Genomic DNA, 21,763 nt, shown 5'->3' with positions numbered 1-21,763 from the left:
AATTGAACTAAGAGCAAATAGTAATTGAGATCCCTAATCACTCTATCATGGAACGTTTATAAGAAAAGGAGATGACAGCAAAGCTATGGATAATCCAACGTCTATTCGTAGTTGCATGATCACGTGACTTAGGCCCGTTCTTTCTAAACTGATTTCTATCAATTTTGCTTTTAAATGTTCATTTTAAATAATTTAGGGAGTCAATTGGACCAAATAAGCTATTGGATAATAGTTTAAGAGACAAAATGAGCCTTTGACCTTAAAAAAAATCAACAATGAAATTTTAAAAATTAAATGAAGATAATATAATAAAATATTTAATCGAATTATTTTATAAATATTAAAATAAAAAATCCTTTGACTTATTCTTTTTAATTTATAAATCTAAAAAATATTATAAATAAATAAATAAATTTATTTTTAGAATTCATAAGCATGCTAAGATAAACACCATATAAGTCTTGACAATATTAGGTTGCTCCTTTGCTCCCTGGCTTGAATTGGACTCGGATCAATTATCACTCATCACCATCCTTGTTAAAGCCCAACACCAAAAATGAGCACAAGAACAAAACAGTAACCACAAAATCTAAAGCGCCAAACATTATCAACAAGAGAGAAATTTCTTCTCACAAACTCCTCACAATCCTCTTTCTATTACACTGCACGTGCATTCAAAATGAATGCACCAGCTTTCATCCTAACCCAAATGCTTCCTTCTTCTCCTTTTCATCACCACAAGTTTCACTTCTCCGCTCAAAAACCTCTGCCTTCAAAGCCCAGCAGTGCCAACCGGAAAATTTCTTCCATCCCAAGAAGAGCATGTCTATATAGTTTCAATTTTCACAGTTTTGGGTTTAAAAAGTGTAGAGTTAGGAGCTCAGAGAGTGAACAAGTGAATCAAGTTGAAGAACGAGAGCAGAAGCAGAAACAAAAGCAGCCAGTGGAGAAGAGGGCTTACCCTTTCCATGAAATAGAGCCCAAGTGGCAGCGTTATTGGGACGACAATCACACTTTTCGAACTCCTGATGAAATTGACACCTCTAAGCCTAAGTTCTATGTACTTGATATGTTCCCTTATCCCAGGTCAATTTCATTTTTCACTCTCTCATTGAATTTTCTTTCGGTGTTAGCTACTAGGAATCTATATAAGGAAGGTCCAATTTCACAATTTCTAATTCTAAAGATTTGGATGGCAATTGCTAATTCTGAAGGTTTAGCTCTGATGGGCTATTTGCATCTATACTTTCTTTTGTCATTGGTGATTCATAAAGCTTAATTTGGATTGCTATTGCTAATTCTAACAATTTAGCACTCATGAGCTCGTTCAACCTGTCAAAGCTACTAAAAGGAGTGATATAAATCAATCCAAATGGAATTAATGAATTGGGTTATGGCGAATGAGGTTTTTGGAATTATTTATTGATGAATTGTTGCAGTGGCTCTGGGTTACATGTTGGGCATCCTCTTGGATATACCGCCACAGACATTCTTGCTAGGTTCAAACGTATGCAGGGTTACAATGTTTTGCACCCAATGGGATGGGATGCGTTTGGTTTGCCTGCTGAGCAATATGCAATTGAGGTATGCTCTGCGGTATTGATGAAAATTTTGCATAATCATGGTTAAGCATTCTCGTTGATTGATGGGTTGCATCATTTGCCTAACAGACGGGAACACATCCAAAAATTACAACATTGAGGAACATCAACCGCTTCCGATTCCAGGTCATGTAATATCCTTGCTATTTCTTTTGAAGTAATTTTTTTTCAGGCATGCACAACATATATCCCAAAAGGTTTTAAATAATCTTGTAATTCAGTTTCTAGGACTTTTTTTTTTCTCACATCTATAGAGAAACTGGAGTGCCACTTGGAGAAACTCCACGACAACATATGCATATTAATGTTATGTTACATAAAATTTCTTGTTGGTGTGGTTCTTTCTAAATGTCTTGATGTCTAAATTTCTTTCAGCTTAAATCATTGGGATTCTCATATGACTGGGATCGAGAAATTTCTACTATTGAACCAGAATATTATAAATGGACCCAGTGGATCTTTCTTCAGCTATTGAAGAGAGGATTGGCATATCAGGTCCAGGATTATCTCTAGTCCACCATCATATCCTTTCGTTTTTTCCTTAAATCTGGATTTGATGGTCTACTAACTGTGCATTCAGGCTGAGGTACCAGTCAATTGGTGCCCTGCTCTTGGTACGGTTTTGGCCAATGAGGAGGTGGTAGATGGAGTGAGTGAGCGTGGTGGTCATCCAGTTATAAGAAAGGTGTGGCATTGTGATCTTTCATTTGTTAAAGTATTTGTTTTTTTTTTTCACATTACTTCTCTTATTTCTTTTTGTTGAATCGTTTTACAATTTTACAGTGTCATTGTTTATTCCCAAGCAGCCAATGAGGCAATGGATGCTCAAGATTACTGCTTATGCTGATCGCCTCCTTGAAGACTTAGATGCTCTTGACTGGCCTGAAAGCGTAAAAGAGATGCAAAGGAACTGGATAGGGAGGTCTGAAGGGGCTGAGATGGATTTTCATGTTCTTGATGAGGATGGAAAGGAAAGGGATATAAAAATTACTGTTTATACCACGAGGCCTGATACCATCTTTGGTGCAACGTATATCTCTTATCCTATGTTTCTATTGTTGTTTATTTGTCCCAGGACTGAGATTTATATTTTTTCCTTGATTAATGCAGATATTTAGTTGTGGCACCGGAACATTCTTTACTTTCATCATTAGTGTCTGATGCCCAGAGCAGAAGTGTATTGTTCATTTCTTCTTTTCTGTATTTTGTCTTGCTTGCCATGGGCAATTGGAGGGTGACAAATCTTGATTACAGGTGGAAGAATACAAGGATCTTGCCTCACGTAAGAGTGATCTTGAGAGGACTGAGCTTCAGAAGGAAAAAATTGGGGTCTTCAGCGGCTGCTATGCAAGGAATCCGGCTAACGGGGAATCAATCCCAATATGGATTGCAGATTATGTTTTGGGAAAGTGTGTTTGGTTTTACTCTCCTTTTATGGATTATCTATTGGCTGGTGCATATATGCTTTGGTTGCAACTTTCTTATATGTGTTTTGTCCAGAGTGAAATGCCTTGGCCTGTTACTTGGAATGTGGTCTAAATCATGTCATGGAACTGTTAATACAAAGCATTTGAAGAATATTTATTTCATGCAATTGAGTTATAAAATTTTTGGTTGCAGTTATGGGACTGGAGCAATTATGTCAGTACCTGCACATGACACTCGTGACTATGAATTTGCCACTAAATATGATATTCCAGTTCGTTGGGTTGTGAAACCAGATGGTGAAGATTCTTGTTATTCAGGAATGGCTTATGCAGGTGAAGGCACTATACTGAATTCCTCAAATTCAACACTGGGCCTTGACATTAATGGCTTTCCTAGCAAAGTAGCAGCTTCCAAAGTCATTGAATGGGCTGAAAAAACTGGAAATGGGAAGAAAAAGGTGCTTTTTTACTTGTAATCTAATCCTTACAGTTACAGGGTGAAGTGGGGAGGGATTTGTTCATGCTTAAACATGTTAGGACATTTTTCAGGTGAATTACAAGTTGAGGGATTGGCTTTTTGCTCGGCAGCGTTATTGGGGGGAACCTATCCCGGTTGTTTTCTTGGAGGATACTGGTGAGGGTGTTCCACTTCCTGAAGCTGATTTGCCCCTTAAATTACCCGACTTGGATGATTTCACTCCCACAGGGACGGGAGACCCGCCACTGTCAAAAGCTGTTTCTTGGGTATTTTTTTCCCTAATTATTAGTGTGTAATCTCTGACCTCTTAACATTGTTGTAATTTGTGCTATTCTGGATCTATTAGTCTTTCCTTGAACTCCTGATATTTTGATTCACAGATTCTGATTTGTTTTATGTAGAGAACTGTGTTTATTTGGTATAATCATTACTATTCTAGAGAACGCAACAATTATGATCAATATAGTAATCTTGTTAGATGGGGAAGCCAGTGAAAGCTTGGAATCCTATAGCTCATTAAGGCTGGAGTGGCTGTTTTATGAAATTTCCCATTTACTTTTGATACTTTTAAGCAATCAAGTGGGCCAAAAAGGAAGTTGTTTCTCATGAACAAGGTGCTCAAAAGTGCTTACATGATTAATTCTCTCGCTTTGTGTCTGCTTTTATATGTGGAGGTAGTCCATTAATCTTCCAACTGTGCAAACAAATCTTCATTTATGCTTCTCTAATGTCTTTTGGTTTGTTAATTGATTGCTAACTCCAGAGAGTCTCTTGGAAATTTTGATAGATTATTTATTTAGCTATGTGTTGTTTACTTTAAGAGTTGCGGAGATGAGAATGTTAAGGTGGATGAGTGGCCATACTAGACTAGATAAAGTCCGTAATGAGAGTATTAGAGAAAAGGTAGGAGTGGTACCAATTGAGGATAAGTTGAGAGAAGGGAGATTGAGGTGGTTTGGTCATGTGAAGCGTGGATATACGGAGTCTCCAGTTAGACAAGTAGAGCACATTAGATTAGATGATAGAAAGAAAAGAAGTGGTAGACTTAAACTGACCTGGAGGAGAGTAGTACAACATGACCTAGAAGCATTACACATTTTCGAGGATTTAACCCAAAATCGTTCAGAGTGGAGAAAGAGAATCCATATAGCCGACCCCAAATTTTTTGGATAAAGGCTTAGTTGAGTTGAGTTGTTGTTTACTTCCTTTCCTAGATCTAAGTAGCATACTTTTTCTGTGATTATCTTCTTTCTCCCAGCTGTATGCATTTTTTTTCTTAATTATGTTGTATATTGATGTTTTTATGGCTTATTTTCAGGTTAAAACTACAGATCCTTCATCTGGAAAACCTGCCAGAAGAGAAACAAGCACTATGCCACAATGGGCTGGTTCTTGCTGGTAGTATAATTAATTCTAACTTAAAGATGGTTCTTTCTGGGAAGATATTTATTGCTACCTTATAAAGATGAATTTTCTTACTTCATAAGGGGCAAAACTTAGGACAGATGTCACTGGCTGGACAGACCAAGTTCATATGTCACTTTTTCTTTATCCAACTATTTATGGTTCTTCTTCTCAGATGTCCATAAGCCTTGTAATGGAAATGTTGAACTCTGCCATATTTTTTTCTTTAAATTTTTAAATTTTTTTATTCAATAAACAGTCATGTATAAAATGACCATTTTCATTGAGTCCACAAAATCTACTGCTTATTTTTGATACTACAATCAAGTGGTCATTATTATATGTATGCTCCATGCTGTCCTCTCATCTCAAATCCAGTAGAAACATTCTCTTAGCCTTTTCCTCCTTCAGAGAGAAAAATAGCAAGGGTGTGGCACAGTTAGGCAGCTAATCTGCTGTTAGAAAGGGAATATAAACTGTCTTTAGTTTGGCATTTTACTCGAGCATTAACTGTTGTAATTTGAACTTACAACTGTTTATTAAATAAAATAGCCATATTTCATCCTTAATTTAGTGTTGTTGGGATGAATGTGAAGTGGGATTGCATGGATGCTTGTCCTTTTTTTGCGCATTTTCTAGTGACCCAAATGTTGCTCCAAGTGTTCTTTTAGAGTTGATGTTCTAAACATTTTTTTAATATTCAGGTACTATTTGAGATATATGGACCCAAAAAATTCCGAAGAGTTAGTTAATAAGACAAAAGAAATGTAAGTGCTGCTTTTACTTGCATAAGGAAATGTTTTCCTTCAATTTACAAAAGAAAATATATGTTCTTCGCACTTTTATTTCTTTGCTACTTTAAAGAATCTTTTCGCTTATAGGTATTGGAGTCCAGTTGATGTCTATGTTGGTGGTGCTGAACATGCTGTTCTCCACTTGCTTTATTCAAGATTCTGGCACAAGGTTTGTGATTTGAAGCTGTTGTGTTTATAATAGTTTCAGGACATAAAAGAAAATAATACCTTCAATTTACAAAAGAAAATATATGTTCTTCGCACTTTATAATAGTTTCAGGACATACATGAAGATTAGTTAGTCTTAATCTGTAGCACCAGTTTATGACTGTAATTAAAATTGACAGTGGGTTCTTACAATCAAACAATTGTTGTACAATTTTATTATTTATTGCTGCAAGAAGTGTGTATTTTTTACTGAAATCATGTATTTTAGGTGCTTTATGACATCGGTGTTGTGTCAACCAAAGAGCCCTTCAAGTGTGTCATAAACCAGGGAATCATTCTTGGGGAAGTAAGTTATAGTTGTTTATGCATAGCTAAGTAACACACCATCACATTTCTAATGGCATGAGTGGCAGGTTCAATATATGGCCTGCAAGGACCCAGATGGAAACTATGTGTCTGCAGATTCTGCTGATGCATTGGGTGAACTTCATAAAGAAATAATTCCTGAGGAGAAGGTATTTCTTACTTGAATCAATATGTTTATCTTTTCTTGTCTTCATAAAAGACTGTTGATTTGTTCCACTTATGAATCAATATGTTCATATTCTTAATTTCTAAAAAAAAATTCCATTTCTTTATACAGGTGATGAAATCTGGGGATTCCTTTGTGCTGAAAGATGATCATAATATTAGTTTGATTGCCCGTGCTCATAAAATGAGTAAAAGTAGGGGAAATGTTGTCAATCCTGATGATGTTGTTTTCGAGTATGGTGCAGACTCTCTTAGGTTATATGAAATGTTCATGGGACCATTTAGGTATGCCTTGCTTTTTTTGATTTTGAGAATGAGGAAGCAGCAAATGGTGATATTTTCTTACAAGATTTTGTTCTCCATGCATTATGCTTTTAGAGACTCAAAAACATGGAGTACTAGTGGTATTGAAGGTGTATATCGATTTTTGGGAAGAACTTGGAGGCTGATTGTTGGTCCACCTTTACCTAATGGTGCTTTTAGAGATGGAACAGTGACAATTGATGATGAACCAACTTTCAAACAACTACGTACTCTACATAAATGCATAGCAAAGGTTATATCTGTCATATTTGTTTATTTATATTTTCCTATTTGTCCTCTTTTGTCCACTTCTTGTAATTTTATCCATTAAAGGGATATTCCATCCATATAGGCAACTGGACAGTCTTAATCCCAATCAATATTCCATCCCAGCTCGACAGTCTTTTTGACATTTTCCATTCTGTTATGAACCTGGCTAATTGATTTTGCTTTGCAGGTAACAGAGGAAATTGAAGGGACACGGTTCAACACTGGAATTTCTGCAATGATGGAGTTCACTAATGCTGCGTATAAGGTTTTCCCATGATTTTTTCTGAAAATTCCAACTCCTAGGATTTCACTAAAATCTTTTGTTCCATTTTATTCTTTCCCAATTCCCACTCTTCATCCTTTCCTCCATTCATGTCTTCTGTTTTATTTCATGATTCCTGTTTTCCCATAAACTATCACCTTTTTTTTTTCCTTTATCACCAGTGGGATAAACTTCCAAGGTCAATTATGGAAGCATTTGTTTTGTTGCTCTCACCGTATGCACCTCACATAGCTGAGGAGCTTTGGTTTCGATTAGGTCACGCAAATTCATTGGTATATGAACCATTTCCTGAGGTAAATATTTCTCTCTTTAACTCAGTAGCATGTTGGATATCTTGTTTGCTATGTTATTTCTATTTTTATTTCTCAATGTTCTTTAGTGAACTATCTTGTTATGTTGTGTCCGTGTACCTTGATTTGAAATGCTGTAGTGCTTTGAATTCTATATGATAGCCCGTACGGCAATTATAATCTTGCATGGGTGTCTTACAATTTTTTTTTCCCGTATAGAAATTAAAATCTGTTGGACAACTCTACAACTTGATTTGCAATTAGGGTATTATTCTTAGTTGACTGCTTCGACACCTGGTCTGTGGAAAACATCCTAAGATTAGTGATCAAATCGTTCTTATATTAAGGTGAGAACCCCATTGTCTAGATTAACAAAAAGAAACAAGGAAAGAAAGCGGAAAAAAATTGTAGACTGGAGTTGCCACCAGAACAGTGATGACGAATAAAATTGTGTTCATTTCTACCCTCCAATCATTTCCATTCCTCATGGATATTTCTTTAGTGTTTTGAGGCCATGGCAAATAGACGAAGTTAAGTTGGAATGTTAATTAGTTATCAATAAATCTAGCTAGGTTGTCATTTCCTTTTCCCCTCTAATATAAGACTATTTATCTAGCTAAATTATTCCAATTTCAGGCTAATCCTGCTTACCTGAAGGATACTTATATAGTCCTACCAGTTCAGATAAATGGCAAGACAAGGGGTACCATACAGGTTGAAGAAGGATGTTCAGAGGAGGATGCTTTCAGATTAGCTTCACAGGATGAGAAACTCTCCAAGCATCTGGATGGAAAATCTATCAAGAAAAGAATCTTTGTTCCAGGAAAAATACTAAATGTTATTTTGGGTTCTCAAAATGTTAAGGCAGGTGTCCGATAGTCCATCTAATCACATTGGAATTAGGTTGCAAGTCATTTTAAATTGGAAGAGTCAACTATGAGTTCAATCCTACTACCAGTGATCTATGGAATCTGTGCTTCAAATTGAATATAATTCTTTAGGAGAGGCAAGTATGCAGCGTGACGTTTTTCACTGAATTGGATGGCCACAACTGCATCTAGAGGATGGTTTCATTCAAGATAGAAGAGTGGCAGCAGAAACACTTTACTAATTATATACCTCAAGGGACTTACAGTTTGATTTTTGGAGTGGATATCAGGATATGTAAAAGATTTTGTTGGATTCATTTGTTCTGGTAATGCACCTGGTTGAAACAATGAGTCTACTGGCCTACTATTATTTCTTAAATTCCATATTTGATAAAGAAATTCATGCATTTGGTTGAGAAATTTACTCCACAAAATATCTTATTTGCATAATGCATTGCTGAGGGCCATTGCAAATGGCAATAGGGACGGTAACGGGTAGGGTATCTGTGAAAATTATCATACTCGAACCCGAATTCGATTAATATTATCAAAATCCAAACTTGTCTCAAACTCGTTTAAAATTTATTCTCAACTACCTGAATTCATCTCAAATTCGATTATTATTACCCGAAATAAATTCGAACCTGTTTAATTTTATATATTTTAATTACTATTTTGTATAAAAATTTCTTTTAATTAATAATTTATATTTTAAAAATTTATTTTCATAAAATATTTAAATTCTATTTTATATAAAATAAAATATATAAAAATTTATAATTATTATAAAAATATATATTTTATATTTAATTAAGTATTTATATAAATAGAACTCTGCTCAAGTAGTTTGCGCTTAGCTGGTCCCAAGCCCGGATAAAGGAGGAGGGTTGCGGTAGATGACAACCAGCATAAAAATTTCGTCACACCTTATGATATGGATTCAAATGATATAAACGTTGGGGCGTCCTCTACTTACGACACGCTACATTGGAGCTCTGGTGTAGTGAGAAATATGTAAGTGTATAGGGCGTTCATCGAAAACAACGCGCCATGCCGGTGCTCGGGTGTGGTGTTAAGTGAGCAAGGGTTCCCACATCATGGACGGGTATGGGTAAAGAAATTAGTCCATAGGATAGATAGTAGAACAAATAGTGGAACAGAACACAAAATAGACATAGAAAACAATAGAAGATATCATAGAAGGAGACCAATTAGGAAGGAACAGGATAGAAGGAGTATCAGGGTTGGTACTTGGAATGTTGGATCACTTACAGGAAAATTAATGGAGCTTGTGGATACTTTGGAAAGGAGAATGGTGAATATTGCTTGCATCCAGAAGACTAAATGGGTAGGAGAGAAAAGCAAGGAAGTGGGTAATTCATGGTACAAACTGTGATTTACCGAAAAGGAGAGAAATAAGAATGGAATAGACATAATCATAGACAAAACATTGAAATACGCTATAATAGCCGTGAAAAGAGTAGGAGATAGAATTATACTAGTAAAACTAGTACTAGAAAGGGAAATAATAAATGTAGTTAGTGCTTATGCCCCACAAATAGGACTAAATAGTGAGAGTAAACAAAAGTTTTGGGAAGATATGGATGATTTAATGCAAAGCATACCGAATGAAGAGAATGTTTTTATTGGTGGAGATTTGAATGAACACGTAGAAAGTGATAGGCAAGGTTATGAGAATGTTCATGGAGGTTTTAGTTTTGGCAGTCGAAATAAGGAGGGAAAAAGCATCCTGGATTTTGCTATGGCATACGATCTAATACTAGCAAATACCTACTTTATAAAAAGAGAGTCACATTTAGTGACTTTCAAAAGCGGGCAACATAAAAGCCAAATTGACTTCCTCTTAACCAGGAAGACAAATAGAGCTCTATGCAAGGATTGCAAGGTCATTCCAGGAGAGGCTTTAACAAGTTAACATTGGTTAGTGGTCTTGGATGTCAAGTTTAGGAATAATTCAAGTAAGGTCAGAAGAAATAGTGTAGCTCGAACAAAGTGGTGGGAGTTCAAAAGAGTAAAGCAAGTGAAGTTCAAAAATGAGCTTCTCGAGTCCGAAACATGGAAGCTGGATATGAAGGCCAATGATATGTGGATACAGATAGCATCAAAGATTAGAGAAATAGCTAGAAAAGTACTTGGAGAGTCTAAAGGACATGGACCACCCTCAAAAGAGAGATGGTGGTGGAATGAGGAAGTACAAAAGGCAGTGAAGAAATTATTTAAATGTGATAATAATGAGGCATATGAACAGTACAAGATAGCAAAGAAAAAGGCAAAAAAGGCAGTTAGTCAAGCAAGAGCACAGGCCTTTGAAAAGTTATATGAGAAACTTAGAACTAAAGAAGGGGAGAAAGACATTTATAGATTAGCAAGGAGGAGAGAAAGGAAATGTCAAGATCTCAATCAAGTTAAGTGCGTTAAAGATAAAGAAGGAAAAATGTCGATGAAAGATGAGGACATTAAAGAAAGATAGAGAAATTATTTTAATAATCTCTTTAATAATATTCAAAATGGTAATAGCGTGAATATAGACTATAGAATAATAGAAAAGAATGTGAATTATAATAGAAGGATTAGATCTTTAGAAGTAAAAGAAGCACTTAAGAGAATGAAAATGGATAATACCTGTGGACCCGATGGAATACCAATTGAAGTGTAGAAATGTTTGGGAAATATGGGAGTGGCATGGTTAACTAAATTTTTTAATAAGATTCTAAACTCAAAGAAAATGCCTGATGAATGAAGGAAAAGTATTTTAGTACCTATTTTTAAAAATAAGGGAGACATACAGAGTTGCTCAAACTATAGGGAAATTAAACTCATGAGCCATACTATGAAGTTATAGGAGAGAGTTGTGGAGCATCGACTACGTCATGATACTTCTATCTCTCTCAATCAATTTGGCTTCATGCCCGATCGTTCAACTATGGAAGCAATCTTTCTCATTAGAAGCTTGATGGAGAAATATAGAGATGTGAAGAAAGATCTACATATGGTTTTTATTGATTTGGAGAAGGCTTGTGATAGTGTTCCAAGAGATGTCTTATGGAATGTGTTACAACAAAAGAGGGTATCTATTAGGTATATACAAGTGTTGAAAGATATGTATGAAGGAGCAACTACTATTGTGCGCACAGTGGGAGGGGACACAAGAGATTTTTCGACCTTAATTGGATTACATCAAAGATCAGCTATAAGCCCTTACCTTTTTACATTAGTTTTAGATGAATTTGCGAAACATATACAAGAGTGTATTCCTTGATACATGATATTTGTGGATGATATTGTTCTAATAGATGAGACACGAGAAGGAGTCAATAGAAAGCTGGAGCTTTGGAGAAGTACTCTAGAGTCAAAGGGCTTCAAGTTAAGTAGAACGAAGACAGAATACATGCATTGCAAGTTCAGTGAAGGCCAAACTAGTGATAGGGAAGGAGTTAGTTTGGATGGAGTGGTACTGTCTCAAAGTAATCACTTTAAATATCTCGGCTTAGTCCTTCAAGTAGATGGGGGATGTGAGGAGGATGTTAGTCATAGGATTAAAGCCGGATGGTTGAAGTGGAGATGTGCCATGGGAGTTTTATGTGATCACAAGATTCCCATTAAGTTGAAAGGAAAATTTTATCATACAACCATACGACCGGTTATGTTATATGGTAGTGAGTGTTGGGCACTGAAGGAGTCGTATGCGTCTGAGATAATAGTTACAGAGATGAGAATGTTAAGGTGGATGAGTGGCCATACTAGGTTAGATAAAATCCGTAACGAGAGTATTAAAGAAAAGATATGAGTGGTGCCAATTGAGGATAAGTTGAGAGAAGAGAGATTGAGGTAGTTTAGTCATGTGAAGCGTAGACATATGGAGGCTCCAGTTAGATAAGTTGAGCACATTATGTTAGAGGATAGAAAGAAAAAAAGAGATAGACCTAAATTGACTTGGAGGAGAGTATTACAACATAACCTAGAAGCATTACATATTTCTGAGGCTTTAACCCAAAATTGTTTAGAGTGGAGAAACCGAATTCATATAGCCGACCCCAAATTTTTTGGATAAAGTTTTAGTTGAGTTGAGTTTAGATTTATGTAAACAGGTTCGGTAACGGATATCCAATATATAAAATCTGAACCCGACTCGAACCTGCCACGGATATTATTTTTCAAAGCCGAATCCGTCTTAAATTCGATTATATAATATCCAAACTCGTTCTATTAGTGTTCGGTCGAATCGGATACCTGCAAAAACTCGATCCGTTGCCATCCCTAAATGGCAATGTGCGGGTAAAAGGAGCAGTCAGACCAACAAACTCCTGAGGTACGACTGTGTGAATTAGGCATAGCTAGGGTTGTTCCGGATAGGAGTTAGCAGTTCTGATTCAGCAGTATAAGGGAACTGGGACAGAAAGCAGACTGCTAGCTTGTCTCGATTTCAATTTCGGTTAGAATTTTAGTCTTATTAATTCAGTTTTGATCAAATACAATAATTAAAAAAAAAGATTATTTTTAATCTTTATAAAAATAAGGTATATTTTTAGTATATCATAAATATTCTATAATTTGTCATTATTTTTATATAAAATCTCTGTTTTAATCCTTAGGACTTTGAAACTAGTTTTGTAAATTCTGCGGTGGCATTGTTTTGTTGTTGACCGCGTAAATGCGTGGAGCATTTGCCACTTCCTAACCTAACGCAAGCGCATTAGAAAGGGAACCTTTTCTCATTCTTTAGTTTCACGGCCTTCGTGATTTTGGCGTGCTAAATTGTTTAACAAAGAACTAGTGAGTAACTTAAAATATATGCACAAAAATCCATTCTATTGCCATGTCGTTGTAATTGGATGTGAGCTGACAAAATTGAGTATAACGAAAAATATTATTTTTTATTTTATAAATAGAAATTACAATAATAATTAAGGTTTAAATTTATTTCTTTCATATCTTCAGTGATTAGTGTTTATTGACTTAAAGGTTAGAGTGATTTGACTTAGGTCACTGTCACATTAGTGGTCAAACTATCGGTAGTCAAACCCATTTCCATTCTAGAAAGCAAATATAATTAAATTAGGTTGACTGCACACCAAACCCTTTCCTTGTTTCCGTAATCGTTCACCCACCTATGAACATTTCATATCCCTTATGCCGCGATGTCGTTCGATTTCTATTGATATCCACGTGGGACCCACCTTCTACCTTCCCCATTCCAACATTGTTAAGTTTGAACGCAGGTTGAGGCTACGCTTGCGGTTGTGGCCTCATAACGGTTTCCCCTTAAACGGCTACGTTTTATGTTCTCAATTTTCTTTCTTGCTTCGCTGAGCTTCACAGAAAAAGACTGGAAAGGCCAACACCCGTTGGCAAGTGAACAGCTCTCTCTTTCCTTGTTAGGCTTCAATCATCAATCTCACCTCCTTCAATGTATTTTCCCTCTCCCCCCCTCTCTCTCTCTCTCTCTCTCTCTTTCGTTTCCGACTTGTATCGTTCCTTTTTGTTTGTTTGATGCGGTAACCCAATGTCAATTGCACGAAGAACGATGACGAAGAAGGCAGCTCTGGTACCGGCGCGCCACGTCATCTGGTTTGGTTGGAAGCTTGTCATCATCCTCTCTGTCTCCCTCTGCGTCTTTGCACTCTGCAGACTCCACTTCAAATCCGATGTCTCGTCCTCTGCTTCTTCTTTTTATCGCCCAAGATCTCGAATTTCTCGCCGTAGCTTCCAATTTGCTGGCCCTCCCAAGATAGCCTTCCTTTTCCTTGTTCGCAAAGACCTTCCTCTCGATTTCCTCTGGGGAAGCTTCTTCGAGGTAATTCTATCTTCTCTTGTATTATTCTTTTCCTTTTTCTGGAATTTGTTTCCTTGAAAACTTTCTTCGGAAAATGATCGGAATATTAGAATGGGGTTGCAGAATGCTGACGTGGAAAATTTCTTGATTTTTATACACTCGGCCCCTGGTTTTGAGTTCGACAAGACAACAACTCGGTCACATTTCTTCTACGGTCGGCAATTGAAGAATAGCATCCAGGTATTTGTCGATGATGATGACTAACAGCGTCAGCATGCAAACACTGGTTTTATCTATTTATTTCTTAAAGCTTCTTCATTTATTTATACATGTTAGGTAGCTAAATAAATGTTAAATACTGGCTTTTGATGTTTCTCTTAATTGCCAAAGCAATAGCCAACCCAAAGTTTGAAAATCAGAACTTAATAAGTTATATAATACCGCAGTTATAATTTCAATTTGGTTAAAGCTCTTTGAATACTATTTGTTATACAAAGAATTGAATTGATTCTCGGAAATTTGTGTAATCATGTTTTGCAGGTGGTATGGGGAGAGTCGAGTATGATCGAAGCAGAGAGGTTGTTACTTTCAGCAGCCTTAGAGGATCCGGCAAATCAAAGATTTGTTCTCCTCTCTGACAGGTTGGGTGGATGTGTCTTTAGCAATTTAACTAATAAAGTTATGACATTTTTATGGTATTGGCCTTTAAGAGAAGTCGCTATATTGGTTTTGGTGTTAATTTATTTGATATTCTTACTCTGGGGGGTGTATTGGCAGATTTAGCATGGCAATGGTTAGATATAATTTTTTTTCCCCTTTTCTTCCTCTATGTTGCAGCTGTGTTCCCCTGTACAACTTTAGCTACATATACAGCTACTTGATGGCTTCTCCTAGGAGTTTTGTAGACAGGTAGATGGAGGCTCTGATTCTTGATGTGCCGAGTTCAATTTTATTGAACTTTCAGCATTTTCGACCCTTTTGTTGGAATATTTGAAGAAGCTATAAAGCTAAGATTTTTAAGCCGTTGTTTTGTGTTGTAGCTTTGTTGATACAAAAGAAGAGCGTTACAACCAGAAGATGTCGCCCATCATAAGAAAACAGAAATGGCGAAAAGGATCCCAGGTTAACTCTACTGTATTTTCTCTTAATATCAAATTATTTGACAGTCCATTACTTGAATTCTAACTTGATTAGTTGGGGAATTTTTCTGTGAATTGATGTTTTAGAGAATTGGTAGTTTTCGAATGTTTCATGGAAATTAAATTATCCCATTTGTTTGGCATGAAATTAGGTGATACAAAGGCTACCTTCCTAGAATTGCGATACCATAACTGCAATGATATCATTTGACAATATTCTGGTTCAGTGATGCTTCAGTGTCACCTGTGGTGGATGATGAAACACAACCTCAGTGTCCTGTACCAATTCATCTTCATAGAATTATAAACCAATAAAAACCATGAAGAGTGAAGATTGCTGCTTGTTGGAACTCAAACTCATCCCTGGCATCTTGCATCATATCTATTTTAATCTGATTTAGACTTGAAGTCATAAATGTGATTAGACCAGGAACACTCATCCCATTTGCGAATGTCGTTTGAAATTTTTCTAAGATTTAGGCCTAGTTGTTGATGCTGCATGTGATTGAAAGCTTGACTACCTAATTTAGAGCATCATTGAATAATTTGTATGAGATGTTGAAGCAGATGAGCTATCTTTATTTCATTACTGAGTTAATTTAATTGGTTATCTCTTGCTACGATACCCTGGGGAGATTGTTTCATGAAAATGGCCTTATCATTTGAGAAGTATCTTTTCATGAAGTGCCCATTTGAATTTCAACGGCAAGTTCTTGTTTGGGAGCTTATGCCTTGGCATTTAAAGAATTGCACATATTGCTCTTGTATTGACATTTTAGCCATTATTCCATTAAGGATAGGGCTATTTTCCCTTGTCACTTGCATACCTAATGTATCCTGTAACTTGAAATTTGATTTTGTTATTTCAGTGGATCACCTTAGTCAGAAGCCATGCAAAAGTCATTGTAGATGATGAGGTTATATTTCCAGTCTTTCAGAAGCATTGCAAGGTACTGAGTTGAGGTATCACATATAAAATTATAACCCTTAGAATTTGATGACTAATACCTTTTCTTCTTAGTGTAAATAGTTTGCCTAATGGTAAGTATTAAACTTCCTGATATAATATGCTTTTCCTTGTTAAAAAAAAAAGTCAATTCTTAATGCATGATTTTAATTGGCTAGAACCAGTGTCCAAAAATGATGTGAAATTTGTTTTGGTCATATAATAGCTCAACATTGCATTTTTACTTTGCAGCGGGCAATACCTCCAGATGCCAGCAAGGGAAAGCTGAATGCAGTAAGTTATATTTGAAAACTGATTTATATCTGAAGGAAGAAATGCTTTTATGAACCTCAAATAATTAAATGATCTTGTACCGAGTTTCGTTTATAGGCTTGCCTGCTTATCATTTTGCAGCTATTGAGATTGTTTGTACTGTGATGAACTCTCTCATTGCCAGGGTTCACTTATACATCTCATACGTTCTGATAATCAATGCACTTGTGCCATCCAGATGTTACTTCTGACTTGAGCTTGATTACCAAATGCAGAAACAGAAAGAGCAGAATAATTGTATTCCTGATGAACACTACGTGCAGACATTGCTTTCGGTAAGGAATATTGTGAGTTTTCTCAGGAGTGGCCGTCTACTGACCTTACTTTCTGTTGGTGATTAATTTTGACACTTAATTGAGTCAAAGGATTTGTTTGTCTATGATATAATTACTCCAAACTTATACAAATTTCAATTTCTTACTTGTTAGATGGCTGAGCTGGAAGGTGAACTTGAAAGAAGAACCTTGACCTATACTGTTTGGAATCAGTCCGCAACAAAAATGGAGAGTAAAGGTTGGCATCCTATCACATTTGCCTATGCAAATGCAGGCCGTCAAAATATCAGGGAAATAAAGGTATTATTTTGCTGCATTTGTACTGTTAGTTTATTGGCATTGCATGTGGACTTTCATGTTCATAGCTGTAATTGGTCTACTTTTATTCCCTTGAGGCATGTTCTCGTGAGTGCTGCATTTGTTTACTTGGGAGAGGTGGTGCTATCACCATTGTTGTCCAAGTATTGGGAGTTCTGCTGGAAATACCTAATTGTTGTGTTCTTTTTTTTGCTCAACAGGATATCAACCACGTATACTATGAGAGCGAGTACCGAACAGAGTGGTGCCGTACCAACTCAACATCTGTTTCCTGTTTTCTATTTGCTAGGAAGTTCTCTAGGGGAGCTGCCGTGCGTCTTTTGAGTGAGGGGGTAGTTGGTCCCTTTGATGCCTCAGCATTATTAGCCACCTCCAACTGATTTGCAATAGCCACACGTTTTCTGATGGCAATCTTAACTCTTAACTGACCCACTTCAAAATATAGTAGGAGCAGCAATGGATCGCCCAAACCCATTACACAGTCGTAGATACATAACTAATATGAGAGGGTGTTGCAACAACAGCGGCTTTTGGATTAATTCCGAAGAAAAATGAGTTGGAACATGCACGAATTATAACGCTTTGATACCATCATTTCATCCACCTAGAGTTGTACTGATTCCTGAAGCAGACGACTGTATAGTCAAATCAATAATTCTGATCATTTATGTGGAACTAGTTTCTCTTTAAAACCAGATAATTCAAATTTTAACTAATATTTGGTTTCGCTGATAGGAATTAACCACTTAACTTCCAACGCCAACAAAGGTAAGGGTGTATGATAAACAAAACTATTGCGACATTCAAGAAGCCAATCCGTTTTCCCCACCATGCAAAACACCATTCTTGAATATTGACTTTTAACCTCTTAGGAAAATAGTTTATTACCTCTTCTTCTTATTCAGCAGCCCTGAAGGCATTTGTGTCCATAAAATGGCAAAATCGTATTTTGATGTCCTTGGAAAAATCCACAAATCCTCTTTATCAGTAGAACCGGCATTTTAAGTGTGTAACCAAAGATAACATTTTCGTATGTGCCTTGATTTAAGCTATATTAGACAATATTAATTATTTTAATAGTTGTCTAATGGCTGGTAACCGTCAGATTAAAGTCAAACTAACACTCCTAAATCAAGATTACTTCCATGTATAATATAGTGAACATTTCAAGTACAGAGTGTTATTATTTTGCCGTTCAATCTACATATGAAACAGTTTGTTAGACATTTCTGGCCATTAAATATCAATAAAGCAGGGTAGGCTTCTTCCAGAACGACAGATGAAACATGCCCAGAACCTTCCCAGTGAGGACAGAAGAAAGAAGCAAGCAAAGGGCAGCCTTGTTTTATTGCTTCTTCGGGTATTCTCTAGGCCCAAATATAGTAGATCCAATTCTCACATTGGTACTTCCCATTTCGATCTGCCAAAAAAGCTCACTTGTTAGTTGCGTTATCTCCTAACGAACTGTGTACCACTATATACCATGGCGCCACAATTTTCATAGCCTTGATTAGAAATGCATAGACAGTTCAAAGTCATTAGACATGCCCATTGAGAGTTCAGCTTAATATTGGATAAGGCAGAATTGCTTACAGCTTGCTCAAAGTCATTAGACATGCCCATTGAGAGTTCACATTGTTCTTCTGGCATACCAAGTGCCTTGCAAACCTCACTTCTGCAGTTCGCTAATGTCTGGCAACATCATATAGTCTATAATTATAAAGCTTATGCACAAAGAATGCCAGGGGAATGAAGATGAAATAAAAGGATGTAAAGATAAAATTGAAAGAAAAACGCCAAGCTATCACCTTGAAGTTTTCTGGGGTTGATGAATAGTCAAGCATTCCAATTGTCATTAGGCCACAAAACTCAAGGTTTTGGCAATTCTGATTCACATGTTTTGCTAGTTCCACACATGCTGAGGGCTCAACCCCAGATTTTGCTGCAACAATATGACAGAGATCAAACAATAGCAGAAGCCACCAAATCAATGACCACCTGAGCAGGATTGTCTATTAAATAGTAGTTCAAAAGAAATCTCCACAGAAAGAACTCAAATTTTGGTAATTAGGGTGACACTCTACTCCAAAAGTAGAATGGTGCCCACCCTGATTAGTACAAATACAATTATTAGATTGTTTGGTCGGTATGGGTTTGATTCCAAGCAATATATCGGCAGTGCCGAATTATTAAAGGGTAATAAAGTGATCGACAATATGCATTGTGAGCAAATGCTAGAATGCACAGTGTTATGGAAAAAGAAAACTCCCAAATAGTAAATTTATGATATTAAAAGCAACATCAAAATAGAATTTGAGATATCGAAATCTTTCATCAAGTGCATAACCTAAGGAAATGTCCTGTGTCAACAAGCTGTGTAAACCGACCAGATGAAACACATCCTGTGAGACTCTTCTGTTACAAAATCAACAATAACCTTTTTGCATGATTGATAGCAGGCATTTAGTAAAGTTAGGCTCTCATAGGTAAAATCAACTACAAAAATATAACAACTAATCACTAAACACAAATTCAGACCATTTATATGTTGGTTGATGTTATCATTCCAAAAATCAACATGATGGAAAAACATAGCTAAATTATAACTGTTACTATAATCCCAAAATTCAGCCAAATTCATTTGGGCACGTTCCACATTCCTTCACTACATAAGCTTCCACAAAGGCAATGATACTTTAAAACTAAAGTTCATTACGTTAAGCAATAACAAGGTACCATAATTGATTAAGGCAAAAGTTCAAAAATTGAAGATGCAACAGTTAAAGAAGTTCACTGCGAACATGACTTGAATTACTCACATTCTTCTCCACTGGTATTTACTTGGATTAAGACCTTCAAACGTTTCCGGCCCAAATTTCCAACCACACGATCAAGATGATTGGCAATCTGCAAAGAATATTAAACTTGCTAAATTCATAAAGAAAAATACCAACGAATACTCTTGCAAAGATGCTCAATATGTATTTTTAATACAAGAGAGAAGCATTTCTGATTGACATAGCAATCCCAAAAATGTAAATAAAGGAAAATTTTTATGCATTATAAAAGACAATTCTTTCAGAAAGTAAGCAACTAAAAACAACTCATCTTGAATTTTTATCAAAATAATGCCTTTATGACAAAAAAATTTACCTTCTCATCATCTACACTTTCTACCATCGCAAGGTTTGGTACACCCGCTGCATAATAACAAATCATAATCATACACTATATTTTCCCCATTATTAGACTCGTTGAAACTGTAACAATCAGAAGTCAACTGAGAGAATGAAACATACCAAGTAGAGGTTTCGCTTTATTGCTCTGTAAATTCCCAATGAAATGCCACTCTATGTCCCCCGGAAGCTGCAAATGGAATCCGATATTGTTGCAACGGTTTGGCTTAATCGATAAATTCCAGCATGATGAGGGGGCCGAATTAAAAAAAAAAAAAGATAATAAGAAACCTGAGGAGCTTTTTCGACGATTTCTTGAACGTAGTTTTCGCCGAAAAACCGATGACCGGCGTCGTAGACTTGGCGGATAACAGACACCGGTTTGGTCTTACTGACGGCCACTACTCGGATCTGCTGGGAGTCGCGCCCAGCCCGCTCCACTGCTTGCTGGACCCGCTGGAGCACGGAGCGAAGAGCCGCCGCTGCCACTCCGTCCATTGCGGCGGATGCTGCTGCCATGTCAGATTGTGGCGCCCGTTGTTCTGTTGCGTTAACTATCTTGGCTTGTTCTTCCAGATTGTTCATTCTCCTAGCTTCTCAAAATCTTGGTCAACACTTGATTGGTCTGGCTGTGAATGAGATCGTATGAAACGTTGCGTTTTGAAAGTCGTTAAAAGAACCTAAGTCCAAACTCCAAAGCATTACAAGCAAAAGGTTAGTTCATAGGGCGGCCCAATAGGGAATATAACAAATTAAGGCTCAAAATCGGCTCAAGAAAACAGCAGCCTACTCTATCCATCCCAAATACAAAGCCCAAGTCCATAGAAAACTCTAGATAGCAGAGGCAGATGGTGCATAGCTCTCCGGTATTCCACCGTCATCGCAACGTCCACCTCTCTTCATGGAAGATAAGCACCGAGAATAAAAGTCAGAATTTTCTTAGGAGAGAACATAGCAAACACAAGCCTGATATAGGTAAAAGAAGAAAGACCTCAACTTTGGTACATGAAACTCACAAGGGTAAGCTGCTGGAACACTCTAGAAAAAATCATTGAGGTATTGAGACAGCACTGAAATATTAGAGGATGGCAATGCTGGGACTATTAGGCTGTTGGAGAATGATTCAAAGTCAGTTACCGAAATATTAATTTTTTTATTGAGTTGGATGTTGTTAATTTTGTTCCTTTATTTTTTACTTTATGCTATTATTTTGCTGCTCTTCTTTCGCTAATTTTTTATTGTATAAATCCTATAAATTGTTTACTTTATTTTAGCAAGTGAATAAAATAACAACTTTAGTTAATTATATCTCGTATTTCTACTATAATTGCTCTATTTTTTTGTTGCTTTTTTTAATTCCTAAA

At 36.4% G+C, this 21,763-nt stretch overlaps 3 protein-coding genes across 11 annotated transcripts; 2 read left to right on the top strand and 1 right to left on the bottom strand.

The window, feature by feature from the left end:
• Window positions 1-557: 557 nt before the first annotated feature.
• On the top strand, window positions 558-8,766 carry LOC110655988 (leucine--tRNA ligase, chloroplastic/mitochondrial). Its single transcript, XM_021812486.2, has 20 exons — window positions 558-1,086; window positions 1,440-1,584; window positions 1,671-1,727; window positions 1,977-2,096; window positions 2,182-2,286; window positions 2,408-2,631; window positions 2,712-2,778; window positions 2,856-3,010; window positions 3,222-3,486; window positions 3,578-3,772; window positions 4,825-4,904; window positions 5,615-5,677; window positions 5,792-5,873; window positions 6,141-6,218; window positions 6,286-6,387; window positions 6,516-6,688; window positions 6,782-6,959; window positions 7,164-7,241; window positions 7,421-7,552; window positions 8,186-8,766. Exons 1-20 carry the CDS (start codon window positions 680-682, stop codon window positions 8,426-8,428), a joined length of 2,949 nt encoding a protein of 982 aa, XP_021668178.2. The 5' UTR covers window positions 558-679; the 3' UTR covers window positions 8,429-8,766.
• Window positions 8,767-13,560: 4,794 nt separating this feature from the next.
• Window positions 13,561-17,939, top strand: LOC110655989 (glycosyltransferase BC10). Of its 9 annotated transcripts, none has more exons than XM_021812489.2 (10): window positions 13,576-14,233; window positions 14,336-14,452; window positions 14,753-14,853; window positions 15,050-15,121; window positions 15,253-15,334; window positions 16,221-16,301; window positions 16,550-16,591; window positions 16,846-16,917; window positions 17,059-17,205; window positions 17,424-17,939. In XM_021812489.2, the coding sequence occupies exons 1-10, from the start codon at window positions 13,943-13,945 to the stop codon at window positions 17,601-17,603; spliced, it is 1,185 nt and encodes a 394-aa protein (XP_021668181.2). In that variant the 5' UTR covers window positions 13,576-13,942; the 3' UTR covers window positions 17,604-17,939. The 9 variants fall into 9 exon arrangements, 7 of the variants coding, with proteins under 7 accessions (XP_057986461.1, XP_057986462.1, XP_057986463.1 ...); XM_021812490.2 differs by having other exon boundaries at window positions 13,584-14,233; window positions 16,846-16,905; XR_009141489.1 differs by lacking the exon at window positions 17,424-17,939 and having other exon boundaries at window positions 13,561-14,233; window positions 16,755-16,905; window positions 17,059-17,154.
• Window positions 17,940-18,350: 411 nt separating this feature from the next.
• On the bottom strand, window positions 18,351-21,064 carry LOC110655990 (uncharacterized). Its single transcript, XM_058130483.1, has 7 exons — window positions 20,691-21,064; window positions 20,523-20,589; window positions 20,377-20,423; window positions 20,043-20,130; window positions 19,032-19,165; window positions 18,817-18,915; window positions 18,351-18,643 (listed from the first exon to the last, which is right to left on the bottom strand). Exons 1-7 carry the CDS (start codon window positions 20,982-20,984, stop codon window positions 18,569-18,571), a joined length of 804 nt encoding a protein of 267 aa, XP_057986466.1. The 5' UTR covers window positions 20,985-21,064; the 3' UTR covers window positions 18,351-18,568.
• Between the last annotated feature and the right edge of the window lie 699 nt (window positions 21,065-21,763).

Source organism: Hevea brasiliensis, chromosome 11 (assembly GCF_030052815.1).
Source record: "Hevea brasiliensis isolate MT/VB/25A 57/8 chromosome 11, ASM3005281v1, whole genome shotgun sequence".
Taxonomy (NCBI): domain Eukaryota; kingdom Viridiplantae; phylum Streptophyta; class Magnoliopsida; order Malpighiales; family Euphorbiaceae; genus Hevea; species Hevea brasiliensis.
This window is presented reverse-complemented; position numbering and strand designations above follow the sequence as displayed.

Bases quoted from the DNA above. Each gene is read 5' to 3' on its own strand.
- LOC110655989 (XM_021812489.2), top strand. From the start codon at position 13,943: ATGTCAATTGCACGAAGAACGATGACGAAGAAGGCAGCTCTGGTACCG. The intron at 14,234-14,335 runs GTAATTCTATCT...ATGGGGTTGCAG, and splicing joins TCTGGGGAAGCTTCTTCGAG to AATGCTGACGTGGAAAATTT. The intron at 17,206-17,423 runs GTATTATTTTGC...TTTGCTCAACAG, and splicing joins AAAATATCAGGGAAATAAAG to GATATCAACCACGTATACTA.
- LOC110655990 (XM_058130483.1), bottom strand. From the start codon at position 20,984: ATGAACAATCTGGAAGAACAAGCCAAGATAGTTAACGCAACAGAACAA. The intron at 20,590-20,690 runs GTTTCTTATTAT...TTCCATTTGCAG, and splicing joins TCGTCGAAAAAGCTCCTCAG to CTTCCGGGGGACATAGAGTG. The intron at 19,166-20,042 runs GTGAGTAATTCA...ATATTGTTGCAG, and splicing joins AAATACCAGTGGAGAAGAAT to CAAAATCTGGGGTTGAGCCC.
- LOC110655988 (XM_021812486.2), top strand. From the start codon at position 680: ATGAATGCACCAGCTTTCATCCTAACCCAAATGCTTCCTTCTTCTCCT. The intron at 3,011-3,221 runs GTGTGTTTGGTT...TTTTGGTTGCAG, and splicing joins GCAGATTATGTTTTGGGAAA to TTATGGGACTGGAGCAATTA. The intron at 4,905-5,614 runs GTAGTATAATTA...TTTAATATTCAG, and splicing joins CAATGGGCTGGTTCTTGCTG to GTACTATTTGAGATATATGG.